Source organism: Notechis scutatus, chromosome 3, assembly GCF_049901735.1.
Source record: "Notechis scutatus isolate UNSWTSFEM ecotype Mainland chromosome 3, rNotScu1.2, whole genome shotgun sequence".
Taxonomy (NCBI): Eukaryota; Metazoa; Chordata; class Lepidosauria; order Squamata; family Elapidae; genus Notechis; species Notechis scutatus.
The window spans coordinates 29,551,932-29,566,793 of NC_142011.1; the positions used below are offsets into that span (position 1 = coordinate 29,551,932).

At 37.7% G+C, this 14,862-nt stretch overlaps 1 protein-coding gene across 2 annotated transcripts in view; it reads left to right on the forward strand.

Annotated features, from left to right (window-relative positions):
- Nucleotides 1-1,538: 1,538 nt before the first annotated feature.
- Nucleotides 1,539-14,862, forward strand: part of PTPRT (protein tyrosine phosphatase receptor type T) — a 687,970-nt gene continuing 674,646 nt past the window's right edge. The window contains exon 1 of one of the 2 annotated variants that reach the window (XM_087959374.1): nt 1,539-2,232. In XM_087959374.1, coding sequence (XP_087815500.1) covers nt 1,908-2,232 — 325 coding nt within the window. In that variant the 5' untranslated portion in view covers nt 1,539-1,907. The remainder of the gene's footprint in view (nt 2,233-14,862) is intronic. The other variant, XM_087959375.1, reaches the window with a different exon arrangement.

Below are 14,862 nucleotides of genomic sequence, written 5' to 3' on the forward strand. Positions count from 1 at the left end.
GAAACATCTGCAAACAAACAATCAAGCTCAGAGAGCACAAAGAACTCCACAGTTCAACCCTGAGCTACATATAGTCTATTTTTAATTATTGATAAACAACTAAATTTGCACATCTAGTTTTAGACTTTTCAAGTTTTACTTTCCTAAAAAGGAATGGCCTGATCTCTCTCTGTTCTAATTGGCATACCTTATGTTTTCTAATCTATGTGTACGACTCTTCTACTTCTGTATAATGGCAAAACACTAACTTCCCTTCTGAAGTGGCACTGATTTTAGCTTTTTAATAATTACTTTCTAGCATTTATTATAATTCACATGGCTGATGTGTTTCTCTTGTTATCCACATTTTCTCTCCACGTTCATGCCTTGTCGATCCTCTCTCGCTGCATCTCAAAAACTAAACTGAAAAAGCTTTATATACAAGGACGATGATATGGTAATGAATTACTCTTAATGCAACAGCGGTCCCTACTGGCTATGTAGGGAATATCGTTGCTCTTCACTACTGAGGTGCGTTTGACAAGAGATTTGTCGGTGCGGGAGTAGAGTCTGGAAATACGAAAGAGTAGCGGGATAGCACAATCTAAGCACCCCAAGCGTTAAAATAGCGCTTCGTGAACTGTACACAGTTTTCATTCGTGAGTAGGCAAAGGTTTTCTTGGCGATCCTCAGAAAAACTTCCCTAAAGTTACAAGAGGTCGTTAGAAGTCCCAAAGGTGCCTTTTCAAGAGGCAACTGGACTTTCTTGGTTTTTCTGTGAAGACGTTTCGCTTCTCAATCCAAGAAACAAGAAAGTCCACTTGCCTCTTGAAAAAGCACCTTTGGGACAACTATGACCTGGATTACTGACAATCTCCAGAGGCCATGAGAAGTACAGCTCCCACCGCAGCCGGATCGGTGGTTTATATGGCATCCGTTGGAATTTATAAACCCGACACTTGAGGATAATTCCCAGCAATCGAGATGCATCGAGAGCCGGAGAAGTGGATGGTGGCGGATGTGCGTGCGCGCCAGTAATAAACTTACCATTCCTTCTTTCAATCACTAGTAACTGTCTCCAATAAAGTGGGACTACCCAGCCGCTGAGCCGCTCGGGGCCATCCGGGCGCTTTATAAAGCTTGCCTTCCCTCACGCACCCTTCTGTCCTCTCTTTCAAACCTGGGAGCGTGTTATGTCTCGGTCCCTGAGTGCGCCTGCTGAGCGTAGGTATTTAAAGCAGCCAGCTCGATCCGAAGTTAAGTGAATAATGACGAAAATTACTATTTTCAACTGGAAATGTCTGTTAGCGCTTTTAGAATATTTGATCCAATAATGCCCCCCCCCCCCGGAAACCTTGCATTTTTGAGACTTTCACGCTCATAGCAGGGGGGACTCATTGCTTTCCGTTGCGCAGTTTAACTGCAATCCTAATCCGTTTGAGGAAAAGTGAGAATCTCTCTCTCTCTCTCAATCCTCCCTCCCTTCCCCCTCTCTCTTTTATTTCTCTCCTGCCCTGCCTCCCGACCACACGTAACCAGCAGCTCCTTATCACACGAGAAACGGCTTGCCAGTTTTTGGGTTGTCTCTTCCTGGGCTTCTGCTGGAGCGGAGAGCAGCGAATACACATCCTCAGGCGGCGGAGTACCCACAGCGGCACACGCGCGCGCAGAAAACCAAACAATCTTTCCATTGATTTTGCTTTGAGAACCTTCCCATTCCCTTTCTACGCGGACTGGGTGTCCGGCATAGAAACGTCTTGTTAATGACTCGCATTTCCCCGCCCTCCAAGTCGCCTAGTGCCAAAACAAAAAGGAATGCAGGATGGGGGTTTTTTCGATAGTGAAGCAGACAGCAAGGGGCGACTGATGCGTAGCGCTTTATCTTGTTTATTCCCCCCCGCTCGCCTTCCCTCTCTCCTTCCCTCTGTATGAGTGAGTGGGAGAGGGAGAAAAGACGAGCGTTAGGACTCGGGGGAAATCTCCCCCCCCCCCGCTTTCGCTTCTTCAATCAGCTTGTCCTATTCCTGAGAGCAGGGATAGCGGAGGCTTCAGCCGCGTTCGGAAGATTCGCTCCAGTCCCAACTCTCCGGGTTTATCAATGCAAGGGATGCTTGCCGGACGCACGGAGAACCGGCTCTTCTGCTGCTATTGCCGCGGGAAGGGCATATGAACTCCCTCAAAGAATGACTAGGATTGCTACGTTTGCCATTCTCTTGCAGCTGTTGCAAAGAAGTCGGGGACAAGTCTTTGCAGGTAAGCGTCTCCTCGCTTTTGCGGGAAGCGTGGCTAGAGCTTTTTGTGTGTGTGCGTGAGAGCAGTGCTTTGCTTTGAAGTAAACCAGCGCTTCTAAGGCGTCCGGGATTGACTTGCGAGGTTTCCTGGACCTTTTGCCTTCTCTCTCTCTCTCTCTCTCTCTCTCGCTCTCGCTCTCTCTCGGATCATGTCGCCATTCTCTCCATGGTTAAGTTTCCGAAGGTCCTTGGATTGTGTTCCCTGATTGTGGTGTCTTAGGTGTCAGAGAGTTTTAATTGCTAAGATAAAATCTTACCGGGGGCAGTTTGCCGAAATACTTTCTCCCCCCCCCCCCCATCTTAAAGGCAGCAAAAGCATGATTTCAATGCAACCCTATGCTTCGTTTACCTGGGTTAGGAATAATTTCCATGGAGCCCACCTGGAAACAAAGGTAGCTGAAGTCTTTTGTTCCACATTAGAATTGCAATATCCAAATAAGGGTGCTCTCTTTCTATGTGGCTTGGTTTTTCTTTCTTAGGAACCTTATAGATGTGCCATTATTTTTAACCAAGAGAGGCTTAAATGTTGCTTCTTATATGATACTGAAGGCATCTTCTCATTAGAGTCAAGACATTCAAGTTCTTTTTATAGCAAACAGTTGGTCTCCATCAAAGGAAAAGGAGGCGCATCAAGCATTTAAACAATGTACATACAACAGGAGACTAACTCAAAACTTGCCCAACAGAGTTACACTTTATTGGGTGATTTGCCTTTACAGTACAACCCTCTCCATGAATCATCTAACCCCTTGGGATCTAGAGACTTGGGAAAAAAACTTGTGGTTTCCAGTTTCAGTTGCCAAAACTGCCATTTTAATCTAGAAGGAGTTTGTGTTTCTGAAGGCATGAAGATAAGGGAGGGAAAAAAAGAGTCTGAAAATCCTTTTGAGTCTGTTTTCCGTTGTTCAATTGGATCCTCTGATAATTTTTGCTCTAATGAACACCCCATGTAGGCCAACTATATATGGCTTTCACTGTACTTTACCACTGTACTGTACCAAGGAATGTGTCAAGTTTTGTGTATTTTAATTATTGTCATTTTTATTTGGTAGGATTGCCATGCTTGTAACTCAGGAAATCTGTATTTATGTTTACACGTCTGTGTGTCTGAAATTCTTTTATGCAGGTATAGCTGTTTGCCTATTGCACATTTCTAAGGCTGGTTCCTGTTGGGACTTTCAAGTTTGAACAAAGAACAGGTTGCTCTCAACATTTCCAGCTAAATAAAAGAGTTCAGAGTTCAAATGCCTGAAATATATATAAAGCTTAATATAAACTTTTTCAGTAAAGACACTGGAAATTAGATAGATAGATAGATAGATAGATAGATAGATAGAGAGAGAGAGAGAGAGAGAGTATAAAACACAGAATGGTATGGATAATATGTCCTTTAATGCAGTTGCATCTAGGTAATGCCATTTAGGGAATGTCATCTTAGATTTCATTTTAAAAGGGGGGGAGGGAGGAAAGATCAATGGGTAATTTCCTATAAAGGGGGGTTATTTATGGGGTCATACTGCTCCACTGAGTAAGTAAGACTATCCCAGGTAAAAGAGTGTAAGACTGCAGATTAAACAACATCTTCATTGTTAGCATTGTTAGCAATGTCAGGACTAGAACATTTTTTGAATGTGTGAATTTGAAGGAAATTGAGTTCCATATTAACTTGCAAGTTTCAAAGGTCCTCATTCATGTGAGATTTGTTTAGTATGCTAAGCAGTAGGTTATTTAACCATGGTTTGTTGAATGAATCAAAAGTGGCTAGTTCACACAACTGGAAAAGTCATAAGCAGTGGTTTACCAATCACCAGTTGTGGGTTTACAGAACACAGCAATCCTGGACTAAAAATAATGTGGCTTACTGTAATATGTGAAAACTCAAAGTACGCATTTAGGATGGTTGTATGAGATGTAAACGTGCATGAAAACATTGATCATGATGTATTTTACAGTCTCTGATTCTCAATTTAAATTCTTGATAGAGATTTTGTATGATGGCAAACATAGCCGATCTTTACTTCTTACTGTTGCAGTAGAATCAACAATAAAGTAACTTCATTGCCATCATGAGTCTGCAGTAGATGTTCTGCAGAAAGTGCAAGTAACAATGGTGTAGTTTGAATAAATTACACACACAAAAAAAAAAAACACCTCCCAAGGCTTTCAGGATGTGGAAAAAAATGCCATTCAGATTTTATTTTTAAACAATACCATTGTGATTTGATGCTCAAAATAAATTTCCAGACATATGGACACACAGGAGAAGACACACAATATTGGAATTTTTAATTATAAACTAAAAGTAGATTGGGCAGCAACCATTAGCAAGCAGGTTAGGAACTTTTTATTGCCTCTGTTTGTTAATCACCATGGGATTCAGAATGTTAACTGCCACCCTTTTGCTACTCACTTTGCTGCTGTAGAGATAAAGAATACAGAAATAAACAGGACTTTGTATCTAGTTTTGTAAATGAAGCTACAGAGAATGTTGCTTCTTTCACCTTGAAGATTATACTTAACTGCTGAAGATTTAATGCCTTCCAACCAACTTGCATGGCTAATGCTCAGATAATTAAAGAAAAGGAGAAAAAAAAAGCTCTGTACGAAAGCTCCTTTGGTAACCTGTGCACTTCAACTGTTGTCCATCAGATGGTGCTGCTTTCATAGCTGTTATAATGTCATTATAGCCTGGACTTTGCCATTTATCTGTGTTTTCAGGACCTTATGTATACAGTCAGTTTCCATAAATTTTGTGTAGTATCCACTTGTGAGAAAGGGGAAAAAAATCGGGGATCCAGAGTGCTGGAGAGAAGTAACACAAACACACAGAAGAACTGTTCTCTATGCACCTAGATGATTTTTGTCAAATATAATTACAACCCACATATACAAAAAATGGGTAGGCTTTACATAAAGTTATTTGGTTTGGATTTAGTTCGACATGTGTACTCAATCACTGTAATTTGTACACCAGTTTGGTCTAGTGGTAAAGGCACTTTGCTAGAAATCAGAAGCCTATGAGTTCTAGTCCAATCTTAGCCATGAAAGCCAGCTGGTTGACCAGTCTCTGTCTTCCTCTTTCTCTCTCTCTCTCCCTCCCTCCCTCTCCCTCTATTTCCTTCTGTCCTTCCCTCCCTCTGTCTCTCCTCCGCTCCCTCCCTCTCAGTACAACTCATCCTACAGGGTTGTTGTGGGGAAATTGGAGGAGAAAGATGAAATGGGTATGTTTGCTGCCATGAGTTATTGGTAAAAATAATAAAGGCAGGATACAATGAATAAATACATTTTGCACTATCTTCATGGAGAGAAGAAAGTGGAATGCATCACATTTTCCATTATCCAAATAATGTATGATGACATTACTGTAGCTTGGATTCCTGTAGTGTGGCTTTGCCACAAGTAATGGCTAAAACAACTGTGACTGTCCATGAGGTGTGAACCAGTGAAGCATATGTAGTTTCACAGAGGCTTTCAAATATTCTTTCTGCTAACAACTTTTTCCAAACTAGTTTGGCTTCTAAAAGACTTATCTGCAGCACTGATCATTTTGTGGCATCAGTTTCATCTGATACAAGGATGAAGGTTTTTGAACTACATGTTTTATGAGAAAGATTAGTAAAGTACTGTTAAACAAATAGCCTTCTGTACCATAACTGGTCTTCTGCCATTGAGAAAACTTGCAGAAGACCATATGGTCTGCACCAGAGCAGACCCATCTAATCTAGTATCCTTTTTTCCATACTCATTCATTCCACAAACTATGTAATATACAGTATGCTAAATAAATAAAAATTGGCTTGGTTCATTCAGTGCCTTAAGCTGTAAAATGTTTTACAAACCATTGTGTCTGACTTCCCATAGCATGCTGTTACACATAGGATGTAACTGTGTGTTCCTCCAGAGCTTAGAGTTATGAGGTATAGGTGTATAATACATACTCATAAACACACATTCTCTCTCCCTCCCTCCCTCTCTCTGTGTTTCACACACACACACACACACACATGCACACACATACTTCTACACAAAGAATTTTGATTTGTGTTTGGCTATTTGCAATGATATATATTCTTCATTTCCCTGTGAAAGCCTCCTAAGCCAGTCATCATTATACTAGTTCCTGATGGTACTTTGTTTTTAAAAAAATATTCTTGTTTTTCCTGAATTTATATCCAGTGCCAATTATAATCCTTAGTTCTAATTAACATTAAAAATTCCCTGAAATATAGTTTGAATTTTTTAAACTTGACTGCTTATATAAGGGGTGAAAATAGCTTCTTGTTCAACAATTAACATATACTTGCATAATAAGCAGACATGTATTTTTAATTGATTGTTATGGTTTGCTTGATATATTTCTGAATTGTTTGTATTTTCTGTGTTATTATTTGTTTATGAATAAAGATCATAAACAAATTATTTGTTTATGAACAAAGAGGTTTTATGTATGAGCTTTCATTGCAGTAAAAGTAACAAAATGAAATGGAGCAATTCACCTGCTGTTTACACTGATGCAGCCTATTCCGTGGGAAGTCCTGATAAAAAATGTTTGAACTGAATTTTCTGAGACAGAATCAGCCTTTGGCTGCTAAAGATCTCTATGCTTCCAGGGTTTTGATGCAGCAAAGCGTTTTTGTTGCTGGAATGCATGGAAGTTGAAGTTTAGTTATTCTTTCCCATGAAATCTTCACCATATACACACAAAGTTCTATTTTAATATCTGGGGAGATCAGTAATACTGGAACAGTAATACTGAGGACAAGGATTGTTACCTTCTCCCTTTTTTCACTAAGGGAGCAATTGCTTAAGAAATGTTGCTCCTGGCAAAATAAATTGCCAAATGCAATCCTGTGTGTATGCATTTCTCTCTCTGTGTGCAAACAGCAACATTAGGGTCCACTTAGTCAGGTTGTCAAATTGCAAGTTAGTTTTTTTTTTTTTTGCAATAACACTGCTGTCCTTATTATCACATGTAATTTTCATTGATAAATGAGGCACTAATGGTAACAGCCAAATTCAGGCAGAAGGATTTTGTCATCAAGTCATCTACTGGTCATTCAATGAGGCTATATGTTGAAATATTGTGGAACCGAACCAACAGGGTTAGATAATTCAGTGGCCGAATTTACATGCTATGCTAAATCATTATTTGTGTTTGCCTTGTGTGGCTGGGTTTGTTTTGCCATTGTGTGGCTGGGTTGAGATATGGCATGAGTGCAAGTGTGCAAGTGTCTCTTTGTTGTTTTGTAGGAAGCTAAAATAGGGCTTGCTCTGCCCAATTTTAGAATCTGACCCTCCAGACAATCAAATTTCACATTCTTGCATTAAGCTATAAACTATGATTTTTTATAATGTTGGGTTTACACAATACATTAATACTTGAGATTGTTCGATATGTAATGAAAATTGTATATGGCGGGTATGATAAATAAATAAAAATAGCCTTTAGTGGTTAAGGCCAACTATTAATTCAATGCCTTGTTATCAGTTATCCTGGACATTTATCTAGGGAGAAACTTGTATACTTTGAGATTCATTTGACTTTCCCTCTTTTTCTGACGCTTGCATTTCAGGAAATGAAAAGAATTTGAATGCATAGAATTCTGCTACGTCAAACACTATCGAGTAAGATGGCAAATCATTTATCAGGACATTAAGCATTACCTCAGGAAAAAGAACTGAAAGTTGAAGGAGATGGGGAGAAATCTAGAATATTTCCGTTTACTTGGTAACTAGTTTCAGTGTACTGGTAGTATATAAAATAAATATCTATAGGCCCTTTGTAAAAGGCAATCCACAGTAGCTACCATAGTATGATGTGTTAATTCTATAACTACTTTTTCATTCCTCTGGGAAACTGGTAGCTGTACATTTCAATGTATAGTTTCCTTCTTAGCTCATTTCACTTTTCTTCTTTTATGAAATATATGTTATAAATTGCTTGGAAAAAATCACCCTTTCCCTTCAACTATAGGCAATTGGTTTGTCTGGATGTAGGAAATTATTTTTCACAAATGGAGGCAAATATATGTGTCTCAGGAAGAAGTTGCAGAATCTAATCTGCAGAATCGGGACCAGAGATTCAGTCTTCCTAACTTTCAGGCTTGTGGTGGAGCCCATCCTCAGGGAACTTCTCTCTCATCAGGATGTTTGAGGGAGAAATTATTTTTTTATATTTCCCATATATATTACATCTTCTGTTCTGAGTTTACTCAGGTTCACAAAATTTTCCACAGTTCTCAATCTTGCCATCTGAAGTCACACCAAACATATTGTCAAAGAATCTGGATCCCACCAGATACCCACTTTTTCCAAGAGAATGATGGTGTTTATGATCATACATTCTGTTAGCATGTGAATTATTTATAAGAAGTTTTGTTTTAAGTTTCAGTGATTTATCCCATGCCCCACATAAAAGGCTATAGAACCCCACCTGAGTTTTGGGTACAGTTGAGAACTACTGTATTAAGCCATTACAGAATTCCTAAGTAGCCTTCTTTTAAAATAAGAGATCTCTTTTGGTTACCATGGAAATTACTGTGCTGCTAAAAAGGTAGGTACTATAAGAGTTTTGTGGCACTCATGGAACAAGAATTGGGGCAAAGGTTATTTTTTTTCTAATAACTGCTATTTGTGACATTATTTAGACCTTTTCCTGTTAATGGACTAAATAAGATAAATTTATTTTGCTTATTACAGCTTATAGCTCTTTCTGAACACATGTATATAGCAGAGAGTGTTTTTTTTCTTTTATAATCTCTTTGTTGCCTGAGAATTTTCCTAGCAAAGTTGTACTGAAGTAAATAATTTATACCTGGAAAAAATGGCTTCTGAGTTTTGTAAAAGGATGTAACATCCGTCTCTACTATACTTTTGTTCATGAAAGGTCCAAATAGCTAATGAAGATAACAAGGTGGTGAGTGTAGGTTTGGATGAAGAAAAGATTACCTCTGATGTACATTTTGCTTCCAGACTGAAAATTGAAGTACTTTTCTTGTAGATATTTGGATAAAGCAGTAATTTGAGCCAAATTTGTCTTTCTGCAACTGTGTTTCCATTTGAAAATTTGCTTTAGTGTCTTCAAACACAAATGAAATGCTGGACACAAATCATGGAGCCTTTTCTAAATCTTGCCAAAAGAAATACTTAACGGAATGATAAAGGATGAATCATATCCTAATTCTTAGATATAATACCAGGCGTTTTATGGTTATATTGTACTTCTATTTAGCAATTGTATGAGTTATAAGACTAATACACCAATGTTTCCCCCCCTTTGAGACATTCTAAGTAAGATTGAATGCTTGTGGATTGTTGATAGTTTCTTATATGTATTCGCTAAGAACCTATTCCAGAATTTCCTTCTTCTATTTTATGAACAGGCCCTCAGCAATATGGGAACAGACATAGATCAATGATAGAACTATTCATAGGAACCAAGACTTGTTAATTTGTATAGGCAAAAGCTTAGTCTCTCAAACCGCAAGGAGAGGTAGGTTAGGTAACATTCTATATCAAGTAGATGTTTTGCATTACAAAATCTCTATATAAAGTTACTTTGGAGATCAAAGTTGGGCAGTGTTTCAATTGCTGAAAGTTGTTTTTCAAATTGCTTAAAAAAACACTATTTATTTATTAAATGTATTGATTGCCCATCTTACCACAAGGTAACTCTGGGCAGTTTATAATATAGTGCAATTATGTATTCTGAGGTAGGTGTTTAAAGTACCCATTTTTATTTGCCACTTACTTTTGTTTTGTGAACTAGCTGAAATCTCTTGCCACCAAATTTCAGCATGATACCACATAGAACATCATCAGAGTTGGAAGGGACCTTGGAGATCTTCTAGTCCAGGGATGTCAAACTTGATTTCATTGAGGGCAGCACCAGGGTTGTGTTTGACCACGGGGCCAGGGTAAGTGTAGCCAGGGTGAGCATGGCCAGCTTGACATCACTTGTGTTGGGGGCGTCTGTGGCGGCCCGAGTGCTCTGCCAGCTGAAACAAGCTCCCAAGGTCCATTTTCGGCTGTGATGGGCTCCTGCAGCCCTCTGCCAGTGAAAACAGAGCTCGGGAGGGCCACCTGCAGCTCTCCTGAGCTCCATTTTCATTGGCAGAAGAACTGTGTGCCGGTCCTTCGCTGTTTCCAGGATGGCCCCATGGGCCAGATCTAAGCACCCCACAGGCTGTATCCAGCCCCCAGGCCTTGAGTTCAACACCCCTGTTCTAGTCCAACCCTCTGCCCTAGCAGGAGACCCTAAACCATTTCAGACAAATGACTGTCCAGTCTCTTCTTAAAAGCTGATTCTTAAACTTAAGATTGTGAAAGGTTTTAGGAACCACCCAAAACTCCCTAAGGATCACATGCAGCCACAAATCGTTCATTTTGTTTTAAGTGAAAAAATACACAATCCTCATTAAATATAGGTAGGTGGAGCATCCACTGTTTTCCAGCTTCCCTGATAGAGCATAATTGTTTTCCAGATTCCCTGACAAAAGTTTTAGCAGTTAGAAGTTAATTTTCTCTCTCATACTCTTATACAGGTGCCAGTTGAAAGATTAAAACAGGGACTCACATACACATATTGATAATTGTTCAAACTGAATTATTTGAGTTTCAATTTTTTTCCAATATCTCTAGATGCTAGGAAGATTTGGCAGAGAAGACTAGAGTAAATGAAGAGGATTAAAATTGCTTCCCCTGCCATTTTCCTTTCGGTGCTGTCATCCAGCCTTTTTGGCCATTAGTATATCCTACTATTAGTGCATCCTACTAGTAGTATTAGGCCACTAGTATGTTACTACTACTACTACTACTATTACTACTACTACTACTACTACTAATAATAATAATAATAATAATAATAATAATAATAATAATAATAATAATAATCCCATTATTTCAGGAAGGTGGAAATAATAGGTAAAGATATCTATTGAAGACGGAATTTTGAGGGAAACAATGTCATATCCTTAGTCTGATGTTACATTTAAACACACAGGTACATTTTTTTAAAACTTTAGATTACCATATTTGGTATGAACCTACATGCCAAGTACTGAAGGAAAAATATGCGGTTTTCTAGTTCAACTGAATTAGGAATAGAGTATTATATCACAATGTTATATTCAACTTCATAAAAGGGCTTCAATGCTATTATGATAATTGGATATTAATGTAGGCCACTTGCTTCTTGTTTTCTGCACTGTGTGATCTTCCATGCCTCTCTATGTTTTTTGGAATGTTCTCAAAACAACGTCTGCTTCTCATCATGGGGCATCATTTTGAGTGCCACATTGCTTCCTACTCCACTGCCTATTTCAATAATAGCTCTCCCTTTTTCCTTAGAAAATTGTGTTCTTGCATATGGACTCTGTTTTGCCATTGTAGGAAGGTCATCACCATTAAGCACAGTGGCATTCTCATACAAATGAGTAATATTCTCCATCTAAACAATTACTTTTTCATGAGTCTGAGCTCAGTAGTCTGGCCCCATTGCTGCAGAAGCTCCTGCTGCTACTAACAGGAAAAAAACAAACCAAGATCATATTTCTTTGATGGGAGAAAAGAAATTGTTATATCTAATCTGAACTAAGCATATCACATGTACCTTTTAATCATGGCTTCTGTTTTCTTTTTTTTTTCTATTCTAATAGCAGATAAGTGCATATAATCTTATTATGCAGTAATTCTAAAATGCCAAAAACGCTGGGAACCAGATCCTAGTGCATTAAATAATACCAGATAAGAGATTGTGATGATTTAATTGTTACATAATGTAGCCTTTTGCTATAAAGTATGCAATTACTTGTTTATTATGCATCGTTACACCGGGAAAGTGTGGAGATTAGTTAGACTTTAGTTTTCTGCAGAAAGGGCTTTCTAAATGGGGTGGTAGATATTTGGAGAGAGGCATCTCTTTGCTTTCTTTGCTTTTACTGAATAATGGGGTTATGTTTTAAACAAGCAAAACCAAGTGTGCATATAGAGGGTAGGAACTGGTAATTTTGGGTTAATACCCTTGCCCAAGCATATGCAGTATGGAATACAAAGAATTACTTGCTTTGTTAAATAAGCCAATACAAACCTTAAGCAGAATACAGTATAGGAAATTGTCTCATTCTGACTCAGATTTTGATGCGACCGATTCAATATATTGAGACAGGCTTTCTTCCAGCTTCTAGGACTAATTCATGCCTATTTGGAAATGACAAGGTTTAAACCAGGGACATTCTACAAAGCAAACCTTTTCCTCTTTACTACTTGCACCACTCAGAAGACTACTCCTTACTCCAAATATATCTCTACTACAAAAATGTGGATCTTACAGAAGGCCAGAGATTGTAGTTCAGTTGAGATAGTTGCTCTAAATGCTTTCTTTAAAGCTACCTTATTACAACAGAGTAAATGGAGACAATTTCTATATTATTGATTTATTACATTAATATCACATCTTTATTCTGCCTAAGGTGACATTCATGAGAATGTCACACCAAAAAGCAGAAGGATGTCTAGTATTTATTTATTTATTTGTTTATTTGTTTGTTTATTTATTTATTTTTGTCAATTGCTTACAAGGTAATAGGTATAAGTAAAAACATAGTTATGAATACATGGATGCATATAAGAAAAATAAAATAAAAATAAAAGAAACAATAAGACAGGGACAGTAGGCACATTGGTACGCTTATGCACACCCCCTACAGACCTCTTAGGAAAGGGGTGAGGTCAATAGACAGTCTAAGGTTAAAGTTTTAGGGGAAGAAACCACAGAGTCAGGTAGAGTTATGTGAACCAGAGGAACTCTTATTTTGGAAATTATATTCTACTCTATAGAGATAAGTGAAAGGCTACCTTGTAAATTGTGCTATTTTTTCTTGGTCTTTAAATGTAAACTAAGTCAACAATAATGTTCTTATTTCTCTGTAAAATTGAGATATTGAGTATCTACCTTAGTATTGCTTTCTGTCTTTCAGATTGGGTAGGAAAAAAAGATTCATGAGCTTTGGGCAGTTGGTACTATCAACTTGGTCTCAATGGAAGAAAATATTTATTGGTACCAGGCTGTGTTTAGCTGGAAACATTGCATGTGATTTTGCAAATTATTTTTGAAGAAAAATAGATTCCATATATTTTTTATTGCCATCTACTCTTCCTGTCTGTCCTCACCTCCTCTTCTTATAACAAAGCTTGATTTTGTTTAGCTCTAGTGAAATTGCTCTGTCTCCCAAGGACTAGCTGAAACATGTAGTTTCATGACTCTAAACTTCAGAGGGATTTTTTTTTCACATTACAGCAAGTTGTTCTCTCTTTTTTAAATGCATCCACTCTCATTTTTAATCTTTAAGCATCAGAAAAGTGAAGATTATGATAGCTTCTCTCTCCTACATATTGGAATTAAGGATGATGTTGGGTGAGGCATGATCCAGAAAATAGAAAGCAGATACCTAAAGCTGGTCTACAGTATGAAGACTCAAAAGACCTCTGTAACAGAAGGTATTAAATTTTTAGTTTTTCACACTGTGGGATAGTTAATCCTGATACATTTGCTATGCTAATCTGTGTGGCTCTAAATTATCTTGCCACTGCAGAAGCAGGACATCTTGCATTTATTAGCTTTGCATATATTTGGAATACTAAAAATATTGGGGAATTAGTTATTTTATAGAATATAATTTCTTTTGAAAAAGGAGATACTATAGAAAGAAGCAGAACTGGAATTCTGCATATTTTATCCTGGTCACATGAATCATCATTCCTATTCTTCACTGCTCAGATGTTCATCTGGAAAACACAGACCAATCGTCCACTGCCTACATGCAGTCTGGATGAGTAAAATTAAATTCCTTGAATTCTTCAGCTTGCATGGTCAATTTTGACAATTTCAGGAGTTGAACCAATGTATTTGGAGGGTATCCAAGCTTGGGGAAAGTTAAAATAGAGTTTGTCAGATAAAGCTGTACAGATGCATTGTTCTCTATACATAACTGAGAAATTTATTTTTCCATAATTGGTTCCTGGAAAATGCAGAGACTACAAATATTGCTGACTGGATTTGCACAAATAGCAGGCAAAGTCTGCTTTTCAGGAATGTAAAGTAAAAGATACCAGTTCCATTATTAAGTCAACATTTTGAAAAATTCTTGGGGTCCTGAACAGTAGTATTAGTACTATATAAAATTTTACTGGGGATTTTATTCAGTTAGTGAATATTTTATTACGGTCAATGACCAGAATTCTATTTAAATGAAAGTAGACATTAAAACCTACAAAATAAAGTAAGATAAAAATAAACAAACAACTGTAACTAAATTACTAAATATAGTGGGTTATGAGAGATTTTACAATCAGTCCACATTCAAAGAGGCTGAATCATACTAGTAGTCAGCTAATAACAATTAGACATAAAAATAAAGGTGAATGACCTGTAAATTTAGTTAATAATGGGGAATATATAAAATGTAGCTATGCATTTTTATAAAATGGGCATTGTAATAATTTGTGAACTCTATTTTCAGCCACCCTTCATCCCAAGAACAGAATCTTAAAGGGCAAAGGATTTCCCCAAACTTTCCTGAAGGCAGCAATTCAA